The sequence below is a fragment of the Sardina pilchardus genome, chromosome 18, assembly GCF_963854185.1.
Source record: "Sardina pilchardus chromosome 18, fSarPil1.1, whole genome shotgun sequence".
NCBI lineage: Eukaryota > Metazoa > Chordata > Actinopteri > Clupeiformes > Clupeidae > Sardina > Sardina pilchardus.
Window position 1 is genome coordinate 2,369,722 of NC_085011.1, and position 18,257 is coordinate 2,387,978.

At 48.7% G+C, this 18,257-nt stretch overlaps 1 protein-coding gene across 1 annotated transcript in view; it reads right to left on the minus strand.

Moving 5' to 3' along the window:
* eno4 (enolase 4) overlaps nucleotides 1-14,127 on the minus strand; it is a 33,230-nt gene extending 19,103 nt beyond the window's left edge. Inside the window, exons 1-5 of the mRNA XM_062519776.1 lie at nucleotides 13,841-14,127; nucleotides 13,370-13,498; nucleotides 9,978-10,168; nucleotides 6,318-6,460; nucleotides 5,025-5,194 (exon numbers count right to left, since the gene is read on the minus strand). Of these exons, the coding sequence (XP_062375760.1) occupies nucleotides 5,025-5,194; nucleotides 6,318-6,460; nucleotides 9,978-10,168; nucleotides 13,370-13,498; nucleotides 13,841-14,017 (810 nt within the window). The 5' untranslated portion in view covers nucleotides 14,018-14,127. The remainder of the gene's footprint in view (nucleotides 1-5,024; nucleotides 5,195-6,317; nucleotides 6,461-9,977; nucleotides 10,169-13,369; nucleotides 13,499-13,840) is intronic.
* Nucleotides 14,128-18,257: the final 4,130 nt, after the last annotated feature.

Genomic DNA, 18,257 nt, shown 5'->3' on the forward strand with positions numbered 1-18,257 from the left:
TGGTAGAGGGGTGTGTGTGTGTGTGTGTGTGTGTGTTACCTGGTCCCTCCTGAGTGAGCGTATGTGCTGGTAGAGGGGTGTGTGTGTGTGTGTGTGTGTGTGTGTGTGTGTGTGTTACCTGGTCCCTCCTGAGTGAGCGTATGTGCTGGTAGAGGGGTGTGTGTGTGTGTGTGTGTGTTACCTGGTCCCTCCTGAGTGAGCGTATGTGCTGGTAGAGGGGTGTGTGTGTGTGTGTGTGTGTGTGTTACCTGGTCCCTCCTGAGTGAGCGTATGTGCTGGTAGAGGGGTGTGTGTGTGTGTGTGTGTGTGTGTGTGTGTGTTACCTGGTCCCTCCTGAGTGAGCGTATGTGCTGGTAGAGGGGTGTGTGTGTGTGTGTGTGTGTGTGTGTGTGTGAGTGTGTGTGTGTGTGTGTGTGTGTGTGTGTGTGTGTGTGTTACCTGGTCCCTCCTGAGTGAGCGTATGTGCTGGTAGAGGGGTGTGTGTGTGTGTGTGTGTGTGTGTGTGTGTGTTACCTGGTCCCTCCTGAGTGAGCGTATGTGTGTGTGTGTGTGTGTGTGTGTGTGTGTGTGTGTGTGTGTGTTACCTGGTCCCTCCTGAGTGAGCGTATGTGCTGGTAGAGGGGTGTGTGTGTGTGTGTGTGTGTGTGTGTGTGTGTGTGTGTGTGTGTGTGTGTGTGTGTGTTACCTGGTCCCTCCTGAGTGAGCGTATGTGCTGGTAGAGGGGTGTGTGTGTGTGTGTGTGTGTGTGTGTGTGTGTGTGTTACCTGGTCCCTCCTGAGTGAGCGTATGTGCTGGTAGAGGGGTGTGTGTGTGTGTGTGTGTGTGTGTGTGTTACCTGGTCCCTCCTGAGTGAGCGTATGTGCTGGTAGAGGGGTGTGTGTGTGTGTGTGTGTGTGTGTGTGTGTGTGTTACCTGGTCCCTCCTGAGTGAGCGTATGTGCTGGTAGAGGGGTGTGTGTGTGTGTGTGTGTGTGTGTGTGTGTGTGTGTGTGTTACCTGGTCCCTCCTGAGTGAGCGTATGTGCTGGTAGAGGGGTGTGTGTGTGTGTGTGTGTGTGTGTGTGTGTGTGTGTTACCTGGTCCCTCCTGAGTGAGCGTATGTGCTGGTAGAGGGGTGTGTGTGTGTGTGTGTGTGTGTGTGTGTGTGTGTGTGTGTGTGTGTGTGTGTGTGTGTGTGTGTGTGTGTGTTACCTGGTCCCTCCTGAGTGAGCGTATGTGCTGGTAGAGGGGTGTGTGTGTGTGTGTGTGTGTGTGTGTGTGTGTGTGTGTGTGTGTGTGTGTGTGTGTGTGTGTGTGTGTTACCTGGTCCCTCCTGAGTGAGCGTATGTGCTGGTAGAGGGGTGTGTGTGTGTGTGTGTGTGTGTGTGTGTGTGTGTTACCTGGTCCCTCCTGAGTGAGCGTATGTGCTGGTAGAGGGGTGTGTGTGTGTGTGTGTGTGTGTGTGTGTGTGTGTGTGTGTTACCTGGTCCCTCCTGAGTGAGCGTATGTGCAGGTAGAGGGGTGTGTGTGTGTGTGTGTGTGTGTGTGTGTGTGTGTTACCTGGTCCCTCCTGAGTGAGCGTATGTGCTGGTAGAGGGGTGTGTGTGTGTGTGTGTGTGTGTGTGTGTGTGTGTGTGTGTGTGTGTGTGTACCTGGTCCCTCCTGAGTGAGCGTATGTGCTGGTAGAGGGGTGTGTGTGTGTGTGTGTGTGTGTGTGTGTGTGTGTGTGTGTGTGTGTGTGTGTGTGTTACCTGGTCCCTCCCTCCTGAGCGTATGTGCTGGTAGAGGTGTGTGTGTGTGTGTGTGTGTGTGTGTGTGTTACCTGGTCCCTCCTGAGTGAGCGTATGTGCTGGTAGAGGGGTGTGTGTGTGTGTGTGTGTGTGTGTGTGTGTGTGTGTGTGTGTGTGTGTGTGTGTGTGTGTGTGTGTGTGTGTGTGTGTGTGTGTGTGTTACCTGGTCCCTCCTGAGTGAGCGTATGTGCTGGTAGAGGGGTGTGTGTGTGTGTGTGTGTGTGTGTGTGTGTGTGTGTGTTACCTGGTCCCTCCTGAGTGAGCGTATGTGCTGGTTGAGGGGTGTGTGTGTGTGTGTGTGTGTGTGTGTGTGTGTTACCTGGTCCCTCCTGAGTGAGCGTATGTGCTGGTAGAGGGGTGTGTGTGTGTGTGTGTGTGTGTGTGTGTGTGTTACCTGGTCCCTCCTGAGTGAGCGTATGTGCTGGTAGAGGGGTGTGTGTGTGTGTGTGTGTGTGTGTGTGTGTGTGTGTGTTACCTGGTCCCTCCTGAGTGAGCGTATGTGCTGGTAGAGGGGTGTGTGTGTGTGTGTGTGTGTGTGTGTGTGTTACCTGGTCCCTCCTGAGTGAGCGTATGTGCTGGTAGAGGGGTGTGTGTGTGTGTGTGTGTGTGTGTGTGTGTGTGTGTGTGTGTGTGTGTGTGTGTGTGTGTGTGTGTGTGTGTGTGTGTTACCTGGTCCCTCCTGAGTGAGCGTATGTGCTGGTAGAGGGTGTGTGTGTGTGTGTGTGTGTGTGTGTGTGTGTGTGAGTGTGTGTGTGTGTGTGTGTGTGTGTGTGTGTGTGTGTGTGTTACCTGGTCCCTCCTGAGTGAGCGTATGTGCTGGTAGAGGGGTGTGTGTGTGTGTGTGTGTGTGTGTGTGTGTGTGTGTTACCTGGTCCCTCCTGAGTGAGCGTATGTGCTGGTAGAGGTGTGTGTGTGTGTGTGTGTGTGTGTGTGTGTGTGTGTGTGTTACCTGGTCCCTCCTGAGTGAGCGTATGTGCTGGTAGAGGGGTGTGTGTGTGTGTGTGTGTGTGTGTGTGTGTGTGTGTGTGTGTGTGTGTGTGTGTGTGTTACCTGGTCCCTCCTGAGTGAGCGTATGTGCTGGTAGAGGGGTGTGTGTGTGTGTGTGTGTGTGTGTGTGTGTGTGTGTTACCTGGTCCCTCCTGAGTGAGCGTATGTGCTGGTAGAGGGGTGTGTGTGTGTGTGTGTGTGTGTGTGTTACCTGGTCCCTCCTGAGTGAGCGTATGTGCTGGTAGAGGGGTGTGTGTGTGTGTGTGTGTGTGTGTGTGTGTGTGTGTGTGTTACCTGGTCCCTCCTGAGTGAGCGTATGTGCTGGTAGAGGGGTGTGTGTGTGTGTGTGTGTGTGTGTGTGTGTGTGTGTGTTACCTGGTCCCTCCTGAGTGAGCGTATGTGCTGGTAGAGGGGTGTGTGTGTGTGTGTGTGTGTGTGTGTGTGTGTTACCTGGTCCCTCCTGAGTGAGCGTATGTGCTGGTAGAGGGGGTGTGTGTGTGTGTGTGTGTGTGTGTGTGTGTGTGTGTGTGTGTTACCTGGTCCCTCCTGAGTGAGCGTATGTGCAGGTAGAGGGGTGTGTGTGTGTGTGTGTGTGTGTGTGTGTGTGTGTGTTACCTGGTCCCTCCTGAGTGAGCGTATGTGCTGGTAGAGGGGTGTGTGTGTGTGTGTGTGTGTGTGTGTGTGTGTGTGTGTGTGTGTGTGTGTGTGTGTGTGTGTGTGTGTGTTACCTGGTCCCTCCTGAGTGAGCGTATGTGCTGGTAGAGGGGTGTGTGTGTGTGTGTGTGTGTGTGTGTGTGTGTGTGTGTGTGTGTGTGTGTTACCTGGTCCCTCCCTCCTGAGCGTATGTGCTGGTAGAGGTGTGTGTGTGTGTGTGTGTGTGTGTGTTACCTGGTCCCTCCTGAGTGAGCGTATGTGCTGGTAGAGGGTGTGTGTGTGTGTGTGTGTGTGTGTGTGTGTGTGTGTGTGTGTGTGTGTGTGTGTGTGTGTGTGTGTGTGTGTTACCTGGTCCCTCCTGAGTGAGCGTATGTGCTGGTAGAGGGGTGTGTGTGTGTGTGTGTGTGTGTGTGTGTGTGTGTGTTACCTGGTCCCTCCTGAGTGAGCGTATGTGCTGGTAGAGGGGTGTGTGTGTGTGTGTGTGTGTGTGTGTGTTACCTGGTCCCTCCTGAGTGAGCGTATGTGCTGGTAGAGGGGTGTGTGTGTGTGTGTGTGTGTGTGTGTGTGTGTTACCTGGTCCCTCCTGAGTGAGCGTATGTGCTGGTAGAGGGGTGTGTGTGTGTGTGTGTGTGTGTGTGTGTGTGTGTGTGTGTTACCTGGTCCCTCCTGAGTGAGCGTATGTGCTGGTAGAGGGGTGTGTGTGTGTGTGTGTGTGTGTGTGTGTGTGTGTTACCTGGTCCCTCCTGAGTGAGCGTATGTGCTGGTAGAGGGGTGTGTGTGTGTGTGTGTGTGTGTGTGTGTGTGTGTGTGTGTGTGTGTGTGTGTGTGTGTGTGTGTGTGTGTGTGTGTGTGTTACCTGGTCCCTCCTGAGTGAGCGTATGTGCTGGTAGAGGGGTGTGTGTGTGTGTGTGTGTGTGTGTGTGTGTGTGTGTGTGTTACCTGGTCCCTCCTGAGTGAGCGTATGTGCTGGTAGAGGGGTGTGTGTGTGTGTGTGTGTGTGTGTGTGTGTGTGTGTGTGTGTGTGTGTGTGTGTGTGTGTTACCTGGTCCCTCCTGAGTGAGCGTATGTGCTGGTAGAGGGGTGTGTGTGTGTGTGTGTGTGTGTGTGTGTGTGTGTGTGTGTGTTACCTGGTCCCTCCTGAGTGAGCATATGTGCTGGTAGAGGGGTGTGTGTGTGTGTGTGTGTGTGTGTGTTACCTGGTCCCTCCTGAGTGAGCGTATGTGCTGGTAGAGGGGTGTGTGTGTGTGTGTGTGTGTGTGTGTGTGTGTGTGTGTGTGTGTGTGTGTGTGTTACCTGGTCCCTCCTGAGTGAGCGTATGTGCTGGTAAGGGGTGTGTGTGTGTGTGTGTGTGTGTGTGTGTGTGTGTTACCTGGTCCCTCCTGAGTGAGCGTATGTGCTGGTAGAGGGGTGTGTGTGTGTGTGTGTGTGTGTGTGTGTGTGTGTGTTACCTGGTCCCTCCTGAGTGAGCGTATGTGCTGGTAGAGGGGTGTGTGTGTGTGTGTGTGTTTGTGTGTGTGTGTGTTACCTGGTCCCTCCTGAGTGAGCGTATGTGCTGGTAGAGGGGTGTGTGTGTGTGTGTGTGTGTGTGTGTGTGTGTGTGTGTGTGTGTGTGTTACCTGGTCCCTCCTGAGTGAGCGTATGTGCTGGTAGAGGGGTGTGGCCTGCAGCTGGGCGGTCGCCTTGGCGACGGCCAGAGACACAGCGCCCACGGCGGTGCAGCCTGGCAGCACGGGCACCAAGGGTTCAGCAGCGGGCAGAGACGGCTCCATACACACACTCTTCTTCCCTGGGGGGGGGAGGAGGGGGGGGGAGGAGAGGAGAGGAGAGGGAGGAGAGGAGGAGAGGAGAGGGAGGAGAGGGAGGAGGAGAGGAGAGGAGGAGGAGAGGAGAAGAGATGAGAGGAGAGGAGAGGAGAGGGAGGAGGAGAGGAAGAGAGGAGAGGAGAGGTGAGGAGAGGAGAGGAGGAGAGGAGAGGGAGGAAGAGAGGAGGAGGAGAGGAGAGGGAGAAGGAGAGAAGATGAGGAGGAGAGGAGAGAAGAGGAGAGGAGAGGAGGAGAGGAGAGGGAGGAGGAGAGAAGATGAGGAGGAGAGGAGAGAAGAGAATGAGAAGAAGAGAGGGAGGAGAGGAAGAGGAGAGGAGGAGTGGATTTGGGTAAGAATGAAAGAGAGAGTGAGGATGACGAGGGAGGAGAGGAGTGGAGGATGAATGTCAATATCAAAATGCTCTAAATGGCTCATCCTGCTTTCACTGAGAGCGCTTTGACTCGCTGGATTATTTGCTGGTTTGGAAATGCCACTGAGGCACAGCAAATAACTATCAAGACAACAGCTCGACGAGGAGAGGAGGAGGAGGAGGAGAGGAGGAGGAGAGGAGGAGGAGAGGAGAGGAGGAGGAGGAGGAGAGGAGGAGGAGGAGAGGAGGAGGAGAGGAGGAGGAGAGGGAGGAGGAGAGCGCCTGATAGCCCTTTATACCACTGTATCTCATGATCGGGGGGGGGGAGGAGAGGAGAGGAGGAGAGGAGAGGAGGAGGAGAGGAGGAGGAAAGGAGAGGAGGAGGAGGAGGAGAGGAGGAGGAGAGGACTCAGTGCAGAGCGCCTGATAGCCCTTTATACCACTGTATCTCATGATCGGGGGGGGGAGGGCGAGGAGGAGGAGAGGAGAGGAGGAGGAGAGGAGGAGGAGGAGAGGAGAGGAGGAGAGGAGAGGACTCAGTGTAGAGTGCCTCAGTATCACATCGGCTAACAGGGAACAGAGGCAATGTGATGGGTCACACACACACACACACACATCTGTGGATCACACACTCACATCACCACCACCATCACACACTCAATTTTTTTTTACATTGGTCCTCTTTGTTATATTTCTCAATGCCCCCCCTTATGTCTGGTGCTGTGGATGGGCCCACCTTTATCTGCCCCCTTCTTGTCTTTGGTGGGGGCTGGGGGTGGGGGGGGCTCTGGGGTGCTCTCGGCCGACTTCTGCTCCTCCGCCTCGCTCTCCCTCCTCCTCTCATCCTCCTTCTCCAGGAAACGGGCCAGGAAGAAATCACTGACCAACAGCAACCAGCAAGCACATACACACGTAAACACAGGAAACATAAACGGGAAAAGAAGAATTCACTGACCAACCAGCAAGCACATACACACGTAAACACAGGAAACATAAACGGAAAAGAAGAATTCACTGACCAACCAGCAAGCACACACACACGTAAACACAGGACACGGGCCAGGAAGAAATCACTGACCAACAGCAACCAGCAAGCACATACACACGTCAACACAGGAAACGGGCCAGGAAGAAATCACTGGCAAACAGCAACTAGCAAGCACATACACACGTCAACACATAAACATAAACGGGCAAAGAAGAAATCACTGGCCAACCAGCTAGCACATACACACCTAAACACACACAAACATAGCTGATAAACAAGACAAAAGAAGAGCAGAATGAAATCTGCTGCAGCAGACGTGTGTGTGTGTGCACAGCCACCATGACATGAGCCCCACGCCGGGCCAAGAAAAGAGAGTCGGCCTAATTATCCAAAGACTCGTCTTCACGTTGGGCCCGGGTAAATGTCAAACTGAAATTCTGAAGTACAAATTGCAAAAGTGTAAACATGTCTGTCTATATAAGCCTGTGTATTTGAAACTCCACTGGGTTTTGGTTGTGGTATTCCAAGCTATACACTGATAGGTCAGGCTCAGTGTTGATGCACTGTTTCCTGTTTCCTGTTTCCTGTTTCCTGTTTCCTGTCTTGATGCTCCCCTGAACACACTACCCCACTAAGGGTGCTCCATGTGGGCGCACTACCCCACTAAGGGTGGTCCATGTGGGCACACTACCCCACTAAGGGTGGTCCATGTGGGCGCACTACCCCACTAAGGGTGGTCCATGCGGGCACACTACCCCACTAAGGGTGGTCCATGTGGGCACACTACCCCACTAAGGGTGCTCCATGCTGGCACTACCCCACTAAGGGTGCTCCATGCTGGCACTACCCCACTAAGGGTGCTCCATGCTGGCACTACCCCACTAAGGGTGCTCCATGCTGGCACTACCCCACTAAGGGTGCTCCATGAGGGCAACGCCGTCCCATCCCCTGGGGCGCAAGACGGGGTCTCTGCTCCTCAAAGCTCTAATGACGTGTCACGTTGTCTTAAACTGATACCCTCCTCCATGAACACAAACACAACAGACTAGCCCAAATGGAGAACACAGAAACAAGGATGCACACGACTGGTATGGACACGCACATGCATGCACACACACACACACACCAACACACATACACACACACACACACACACACTCTCTCTCTCTCTCTCTCTCTCTCTCTCTTGCAACACACACACACACACTCTCTCTCTCTCTTTGCAACACACACACACACACACACACAGTGATGACATGATGTGCTATGACAGGCTGTGGTTAGCTCTAAACTATACTCGCCCAGCGCTGCAATGTGATCAAACATTGATCTGAGGCTGAACTTTATCTGAACCACACACACACACACACACACACACACACACACACTATCAAACATGTATTTATTCATGTCTCTGTATAGGGGCAGATCAGTCTGCATAAGGAAGTGAATGGGGTTAAGGGCTTTATTCCGTTTCCTGCAGGGCTTAAAGCAGGGGAGGCTGAGTTTCTCAGAAACTTTCAAAGTCGTTTTAAATAATGAATGATCTCTCTTCACATCTGAGTCAGCCTGGCCCGAGCATGTGTTCAGACTCTGGCCCGAGCATGTGTTCAGACTCTGGGCCGAGCATGTGTTCAGACTCTGGCCCGAGCATGTGTTCAGACTCTGGGCCCGAGAGCTGCTAGCGCTGTTCCTGGTTCAGAGATTGGCTCCTCCCACGGCTGGGTGTGTCATGGCATGTCATGGACAGGTACTGCCATTAGGACTTGGGGAAACCTATGCCTGAAATACCAGGACCCCCCCCCCCCCCCCATACACACACACACACACACACACACACAGACACACACACACACCACCCAGGAGATGACACAGGCGAGTGTCACTGCACGAGGCCACTAAGATCACATCACGGAAGTGCCCACGCTAAAGCCAGGGCTTGGACGGGTGCCCGTGTGCCTCTCACGGAGAGCGGAGCCCCTCGTCTGACGGCTGCCGCTGGGCGCTGGTACGGCTCCAGTAAGATCACGACGCGTTACGTTACAGCCAATGAGCTGATGGCTCTGATGAGGTCATCGCTGGTACGGCTCCAGTAAGATCACGACACATTACGTTACAGCCAATGAGCTGATGGCTCTGATGAGGTCATCGCTGCGGCCCTTACTTGGCACCCATATAACATATTATGACATCAGAACATCATGCCAGCACTGCCAACGTTGGAGTCTCACAAGTGCCTCATTCCCATATCCTGTCCAATCTCACTCCTCCCTTCACTTCCTGCTTCAGCCATATTCCCACTGCACTTTACACATCTCACTCCTCCCCCACTACCTGCTTCAGCCATATTCCCACTGCATTTTACACATCTCACTCCTCCCCTCACTACCTGCTTCAGCCATATTCCTACTGCACTTTAGTTATATAGGCTATATAGGTTACATAGCAGCAGGCGTCATATTCCATACGTTCCCTTCCCTGTTACAGTATATTGTACTGTATAGCCATATGGTGCCAGTGTTTAAGCTGGCTAAACTCTACTTAATCGTGCCTTTGCAAGTTATCATATCAAGGGTAAGCTTAAAGGGTAAGCTTAAACTGCAATTTTGAAATAAGCTGTTTATTCTTTTACTTAAATACCGTAAGTGTACCTCAGTATCTTTATTCTTATTGTTAAATGTCCCATGCATATTTAAGCATCTTTGTTGTACTTTATAAAATGTTGTATATGTACCTCAGTATCTTTGTTGTTGTTTATTAAATGCTGCATGTGTACCTCAGTATCTTTGTTGTTGTTTATTAAATGGTGCATGTGTACGTCCTTATCTTTGTTTCTGTTTATCAAATGGCGCATATGTACCTCAGTATCTTTGTTGTTGTTTACTAAATGCCGTAGGTGTACCTCAGTATCTTTGTCGTTGTTTATTAAATGCCGCATGTGTACCTCAGTATCTTTGTTGTTTATTAAATGGCGCATGTATACCTCAGTATCTTTGTTGTTGTTTATTAAATGGCGCATGTGTACCTCAGTATCTTTGTTGCTGTTTATCAAATGGCGCATGTGTACCTCCTTATCTTTGTTTTTGTTTATTAAATGGCGCATGTGTACCTCAGTATCTTTGTTGTTGTTTACTAAATGCCATAGGTGTACCTCAGTATCTTTGCTGTTGTTTATTAAATGGTGCATGTGTACCTCAGTATCTTTGTTGCTGTTTATTAAATGGCGTAGGTGTACCTCAGTATCATTGTTGTTGTTTATTAAATGGCGCATGTGTACCTCAGTATCTTTGTTGTTGTTTATTAAATGGTGCATGTGTACCTCAGTATCTTTGTTGTTGTTTATTAAATGGCGCATGTGTACCTCAGTATCTTGTCGATGGTGGTCTGGTCGCTGGGGTGCATGTGTACCTCAGTATCTTGTCGATGGTGGTCTGGTCGCTGGGGTCGAGACCGTGGAGCATGGTGCTGATTGGCTGGTTGATCCAGCTCAGGGCGGTCTGCTCGTCGCTGTGGGCGGAACCTTCCGCTGCTGCCCCCGCCGGGTCGGTCCTGCCCGCCGATGGCTCACCGTGAGCGGGCACGGCGCCGCTGGACACCCACTGGGCCCGGGGCACCGAGGGGCAGGAGAACAGAGAGACGGACGCGGGGCACCCAGGGGCAGCAGAACAGAGAGACGGACGACAGGATTAGAGGCGTGTTTACATGTGAGGGCTGATCCCCCCCTGTCATCACAATACACACCCACAGCAGGCATATCAGACCACTTGCCTGATAGTCAGAGAACAGTAAGAGTTGGTTAAAAAGACCAGCTCACCGTTTCTGTGTGTGTGTGTGTGTGTGTGTGTGTGTGTGTGTTGTTGTTGTTTTGATATGAAATGCTAGGAAATATGGATGTAATTCTAAAGGAACAGGGCAATGATCATTTTCTTTGGGTCCACACTGCTACGGCGGTTGATGACTGTAGTTATGTGTTGAAGTGTTGAAAAGCGGTGCTGGGGAGGAATATGTGTTTGCATCAGGAGGAAGGCTTGGCTCCCATGATTACAAGGATCGCTTCCTATTGATCAGCACCACTCTCCGCACTCTGCCAGGGAATCGTTCAGCACAGAATACAGCTAGCTGATGCTCCGTCAATTTCTTATTAATGTAAAGCTATACTTTATTCATAGGTGCTGCAGCCATTTCCATTGTGGTTTATAAAAATGAAAGCATCTCTGGTGATTGGTGAACTGTTGGACTATGATGACAGGTGACTGTGTGAGACTCAGACACTCATCACTTAGTGGTCTGGAATGCCTGGGGGAGAGATCGGGAAAACATCGACGTCTGCTTAAACATGCACGGATTAAGGAGGTTCAAGCCTTCTGAATTTTGCAGAACAATGACTCTGTTAACTTTTTATACATCTGTGCACAGGCAGCTTTCCTGGTGCACTCTCACACAGCATCATTTGCAATCTTTTAGTCGATCATTTTGCCCCAACGTTTCTCGTGTTCGACTGGGTGCCACTGCAACCAACAGAGCTGCCTGCAGTGCACAGTAGAGAGAGAGAGAGACACAACCAACAGAGCTGCCTGCAGTGCACAGTAGAGAGAGAGAGAGACACAACCAACAGAGCTGCCTGCAGTGCACAGTAGAGAGAGAGAGAGACACAACCAACAGAGCTGCCTGCAGTGCACAGTAGAGAGAGAGAGAGACGCAACCAACAGAGCTGCCCGCAGTGCACAGTACAAAGAGAGAGAGAGAGACAACCAACAGAGCTGCCTGCAGTGCACAGTACAAAGAGAGAGAGAGAGACAACCAACAGAGCTGCCTGCAGTGCACAGTACACAGAGAGAGAGAGAGACAACCAACAGAGCTGCCTGCAGTGCACAGTACACAGAGAGAGAGACGCGCAACCAACAGAGCTGCCTGCAGTGCACAGTAGAGAGAGAGAGAGACACAACCAACAGAGCTGCCTGCAGTGCACAGTAGAGAGAGAGAGACGCGCAACCAACAGAGCTGCCTGCAGTGCACAGTACAGAGAGAGAGAGACGCTACTGCTGCTGCTGCTGCTGCCTCTAGACTAACGTGCAGGAGTGAGAGGCAGATCAATAGGATGCCAGGCTCATTAATCAAACACAATTCAGTCCAGACATTTCCACAGACGAGACGAGCGGGCCGCTGCGGTTGGCCAGAGGAGAGAGAAGCGCGCTCGTCCGTCGTCTGTGCTGCCCGGGCGGTCCAGACTGCCGTTGTGGGGGCAGGGAGGGGGCAGGGAGGGGGCAGGGAGGGGGCAGGGCTGGCAGTCAGCTGAGAGGGTTCGGCACGGTCGTGACACACTCACCTCTCTCTGACCCGAGCGCCGCACCGCGCCGCGCCACGGCACCCCTGCTTCCGCACGGAGAGGCTGAGTTATCATTCACACTCCTCCCTCTCTCTACCTATGCACTCGCTCGCTCTCTCTCTCTCTCCATCTCTTTAGCTTTCACGCTTTCCCTCATTCTCTCCATCTCTTATTCTCTTTCTCACTCACTCTCTCTTCATTTCTCTCCCTCACACCCTGGCCTGCCTCCCCCGGTCTGTGTGTGTGTGTGTGTGTGTGTGTGTGTGTGTGTGTGTGTGTGTGTGTGTGTGTGTGTGTGTCCTGTGGGCTTGTCTGCTTCCCTTGCTGTTAGCTATCAGTCTGGATTAGCCGTGGCCCGTCTCTCTGGTATCAGCCAAATGAACAGAGCTGAATGTGTGTGTGTGTGTGTGTGTGCGTGCGTGCGTGCGTGCGTGTGTTCGTGCGTCTGGTATCAGCCAAATGAACAGAGCTGAATGTGTGTGTGTGTGTGTGTGTGTGTGTGTGTGTGTGTCTGGTATCAGCCAAATGAGCAGATCTCTAATCCACCAGCACCAGCCTAAAGACCACTAAAGCCTCCTCGCCTCCCTGCCGTCCCCACGCGGGCACAAGCAGGGCACAGAGGGGTGGTGGGCATGGGCAGAGGGGTGGTGGGCATGGGCAGAGGGGTGGTGGGCATGGGCAGAGGGGTGGTGGGCATGGGCAGAGGGGTGGTGGGCATGGGCAGAGGGGTGGTGGGCATGGGCAGAGGGGTGGTGGGCATGGGCCCGGCTGGGAGAGTGCCGCCATAAGAGAGCGTCTCTGTTCAGATGAAACGCAGCTCTCCTCTCCGTGCTAACAACAATTGGTGAATGAGTTCATCAACCCACAGCACTGGGCAGTGCCCGTTTCCACGGTTACGCAGGAGCTGGCCCGGACTCCTCACGTCACGTCACATGGGATCCGTCAACCCCATTCTACTGTAGAGTCCAAAGGGGGAAAGAGGTCAAAGGTCACAGGTCTCCCTCTGTTCGTGACCCCCCTCTCCTCGCCTCCAGCCCCCTTAGTTTCTCGCGTCTCCTTTCATTACGTCTCTCTCCAGGCCCCGGAACAGAGTGTAATGTTTATCTAATAACATCATAACATCGCTGCCATTAGGGCTCTCATATTCATATCAAGCAGCTTAGCTGACAGCACTGAGAAATGGATTGTGACTTGTACACGAAACACTCGCCTACTGCCAGGGAAGCAGCCACTGCTGTTCTTTTAAAACTTGTGCATGAGGAAAGAAACAGAATGTTTAAGTTTGGGTTGTAGCCTAGTGTTTTCCCTTGCACAATTAATGTAAATGATTTAAAACAATAACGTTTATTAAAGCAACCATTAGACCACACATTCATGAGACATATATGGGCTGGTTGTCACCGATAATAAAACTCTTCTTCACTTCTTCACTTCTAACAGCTATTCATGCCATCAATCTGTCACTGTGGCTTACCTTCTCCTCATTTCTGATTATACAATACACGTTTGCTTGGGCTGAGATGTGTCCGTTCCCGTCGTAGATTTCCTTTCCCTCCGCTCTGCATATCACGGCCTTGGCGGAATGTTGTGCGAAGTAATTTGCCTGCACATGCAGAAATTGGTTATGGGGCATGCTAGGCCTATTTAATCAAATGTAGCCTACCTCAACTTTATTCGGCTAATCGACCGAATAAAGATATAAAGATTTTTTAAGGAATCTTGATGTCAACACTTAATCAATAGGCCTAGTATAATATCAGCCTAAGTAGGCATGGGCTCACAAATAAACATTAATGCAGAAATCAAATATTTACCGATAGGCTATGCCTATTCATGTGTGTAGCCTACCTAAAAAGTGTCATCACTCATCAGATTCTAATATCAGGGTAATCAACATCGCCTCTGTCAAAACATAGCCAACGGCCATTGAAATGTCTGGACGTACCAGATATCCGTAAATATCATCAGGCTTTTCCAGGAACATCTGATTCAAGACACCCTCTATATTCTGCGGAACCGAGTTAGCTCTATAATATTCCGCTGCTCTCTGTCTCAGGTCGTAGAAGTCTTGATCCTCTTTCGAGACTCTGCTATTGCAGCCTCTTATGCCTTTGAAAGACATGGTAACTTAATATCGCAATGTAGCAATATATTATTTAATTAAACAATGAAACACCATCAATGGACTACAAAGTTACCCAACTAGCAACATCGGACAGGGCGCTGTTATTGAACCACTTTGTGCTGCTTTGTGTACTGATGTTGCTGAGCAACATCCTCCACTGACATCGCGAGAATTTCTCAAAGGAGCGTCTCTTTTTAAATGGCGTCAATGGGATTCTGTTTGGAGTGGGATAAATTAAATAAGGTAGGCCCTAACGTATGGGACAAAAACAGCATGTCTTTACATAAACGGCATACATTTAACTAGTTTGAGTCCCATTTTACAATCTCAACATGTAGTCTATGATTAAACTTGCCTTTAGCCTACATGTTTATGGTGGAAGTGGCATTTCTCTCTTGCTAAATTGTGCCAAGCTATTTTGTTTAGGTCACAGAGAGCAGGGGCAATATATGGCCAATGGCCGAACCACTATGGTTATAACGGGTTGTCCACCGACAAAGGCCTATTCCACTCTCTTGTGCCTTTGGAGCAAGCTATTTTAGGCCTACTGTACATAGGCTACAACACTGAACAATATACGGCATGCAAACGCACGCTTTAGTTTCTAGACCCTCTAGCCTATACCAATTATCATAATTAATAATAACAAAACTAAGCAATTATACATAACAATAATAATAATAATAATAATAATAATAATAAAGTAGGCTATGCATACTCTTCTTATTATTCATTATTATTATTATTATTATGAAATATTATTATGAAATATTAGCCTATGGTTAGGCCTAATATTATTGACATTATAATTGTTGTTGTTGTTGTTATTGTTATTATTAGGCCTATCATCATCATTACTATTATTGAGTTGCTATGATTATTAAAAAGGACCATCCTATATCTTGTCCTTACACTTTATAGACCATCTGCGAGAGTTTCGCCGTCCGTTTGATAGGCTACAACAGACAAGGATGTCATGGCAGGCGCTTTAGACAACGAGGAAATTGTTATTTTGAGGACCCACTTATTTTTGGAATGGGTTCGAAATGATGTCGAATATACTGTCTATTTCCTTTCACGTTGTATTATTCGATTAATTTAATCTCACCAAAAGCATCTTAACAAATATTTAACTGGCTATTATACTATTGTGTGGCCTATTAAAGTTTCCTGAAAGACAGATAAAAATATGATTGTATAATCTATCTACCCCATCACTGTCCGGTCTGTAGGCTATTCCTTTTATTTTTTTTATTATTGTGTAGCCTATTTATTTATTTATTTATTTTGTCATTGAGCGTTTAAGAGTTTATTATTATGTCTTCGTAATATGCACACACTTCATGTAGGCTAGTCTAGCCCATTTTAACATTTAGGTAATCAAAGTAAATATTTCTGAATTCATTTTAATTTAGTTTAATTCTTTAAATAGCCTATATAATCTTGACGGCGGACACCCATAAGGCCTTCTGAATGCTTTCATTTTATTTAATTTATTGCGATATGCCATGCTGTTCTGTGCTTTCCAAAAAAAAAAAAAAAACTCTTTGGGAAATGTGTATTAGGCTTCTTGTAGTACTGTAATACGCCATGTGATTAAGGTGAGATGTAAAGGTCTAATATGAAGTTTATATAATTCAACCTCCTGTCATAGCCTGTATAGGTCGTGCGCAGTGAGAGAGCATAGCCTTAACGATTAATATCAAAGCAAACGTAGAAATTCGCCAAACATTTATTTACTGACTTCTCAACTCTGAAATGACCACGTAGCCTACGCACTGAATACAAGTTATCTTATAGCCTACAATTAATTAAACGTGGACAAAAAAATAGACATGTTTATTAATTCGGATGGAAATGCATTTTATTTATGTCAAATAAGCACCCAAATATCGTGGTTCGTGTTGGCTATGAAAGCATGCGTGTGAATGTAAACAAAAATATAGACTAATTGTGCTGCCTGAAACCAACCTATTTCTTTATTTATTATTCAGTTTTAAACCTGAACAAAACCTCTATTGCATTATGCCCGACACACTAATGAGATCAGTAAATAGTTTTCTTGCAGCCACTTGGCGTTCATCAATTAAATTAACCTTAGCTCACGGAAATCTCCGAACCAGTGCTATTTGGTTCAATCCAGTAAAACACGTGAGCATTTCGCTTTCTCCTGCCGTTTTTAAAATACATGTAATCCGACATCAGTAACCGTAATCACCCGCGGTTGCTCTGAACTTCTGACCTGACGGTTCTCAAATACGCATGGAATAGCCTCGGGCTGTCCCAGTGCAGGCTAGATTACAATCGTGATTCCCTCCAAATGGAACATCCGTGGAGTGTCATTCAACTTTCCAACTCTAAGAGAATGAGCAAAAAGTGAAAATTTTCTAGCAGACTGTATTTTGGTAGCCTAGGCTATCTTCAAAAAACCCTCCTCCCTAAAAATATTATGCTGGCTTCAATAGGTCAATTAACGACCAAAGGTGACTAATCAGGGCCTGTGATCGTGTCGTTGCCCCAGACTTCACGGAATTGACCTACAACAACACAATCAGCTAAGAAACGTAAACGTCTTGATGGTCTCGAAAGTCACGTTACTCAGTAGACTAAAAAGCCAATGGTACAATACATTAGCCTATATCAGCTTACTCAGGAGACAGCATACATTGGAACTAGCAATATACTGAATGTTGCAATCTTACAAAATGCACTTAGTCTATATAGCCAGTGTAAATCTGAGGCGCCGTATCACTATAAATGAACGCACAATTAATAGGCCTATCAACAGGACATCACAATTGCTGACAGTACAGTATGTAGGGTCGCTTTCCTTTCAAACGTGCCTTGTTAAAATGTTTTAAATATGTCCCTAGAGTTCACTTAAAAACTCTAAAAAAATGTTTAAAAATAATAATAATAAAAACACACTAGTACATTCTACGCAGTCTGTCTTTAGACCTTAGCAAAATAGCGTAGCCCGAGATACACTGCGCGCTCTGGATTCGCGAGTCGACGGGCCGCGGGCGGCATGCATCAGCTCGAGCTTGTAACCCGAGTTCATGCGGAGGTCAGGCTGCTTCGGGACAGGAAGTCATCGAGAGGGCACCAGCGGCGACCACGTCACCAAATCCAGCGCTCTCATTGGCTTTTTCCCGGGACATTGCTGGCTGCACAGATGCCACCGACGCAAATAATATCTGACACAACAAAATCTGTCTCCTGAAAGAGAGACTGCCTCGCTATCGTATTGTCGTGCAGATCAAAGCTTGTGTAATTTTAAAACGCAAACGGGAATAATTGATATCATGTAGGCCTACGTTTCCCCCGTGGCTTCATCAGCGCGCGTGCAAAGCGATTTTAAACGAGCCTTCGGCCAGCACGCGGGACACCGTTATTTTAGCCTCTGCCACAATCACACAGAGTTGTCCGTGTAATTATAGGCCTACTAATTTATCCGATTTTGTAGTCGTTGTGATTTATGCCTGTAATGATATTCAGATGTGTTTTGCTTGTTTGTTTAGCCTATTTACTTTCACCTCATTTCTATTTATTTATTCGTGTAGGCTTGGCTATTTATAAGAATTGGCTATAGAATAGTCTGGTAGCCTATCTATTTAGGGCTGGGAGATAAGGCGGCTACGGGGCCGTTTTGTAACTCATTTGGAATATAAACGTAAATGAATGTCTGGCTGCCTATGTGAAGTGCAAGGTTGTTTGTGAGTGTCGCCACCATCCGGTCAGTTGAGTGACAACGTGAAAATCGTTAGCCTACTCCAGGACGCACAGTCTGGAACTGGATAAAAACAGTCATGACTCATTCAAAAATACACGAACACCTGTCAACACATAAGCCTAATAGGCGCGGGCAGGTATTCATAAATAACTTTTCTAGGGATTTTTGAATAGCCAAAGTGTCGCATGTTAATTTAATCTAATTATATTTCAGACCTTATGATAATGGAATTAGAAGGAGCCAATTCAGTAATGCGCAGGTTGACCTTCGCTGCATTGTTGGCTGATTTCTAAAAACTATTAGGCTAGCCTAGTCTATAGCCTATAGGGCTAATAGGCTATATTAAATAGATAGATAGATAGATAGAGAGAGAGAGAGAGAGAGAGAGAGAGAGAGATGTGTTGCGCTACTGAAATATATGGCAACAGCTAACCTAAACCTGACAACCTATCTGATTGTTTCCTACATTATTTCTTAAGATAGGCCTAATGAAAAGACCCAAAT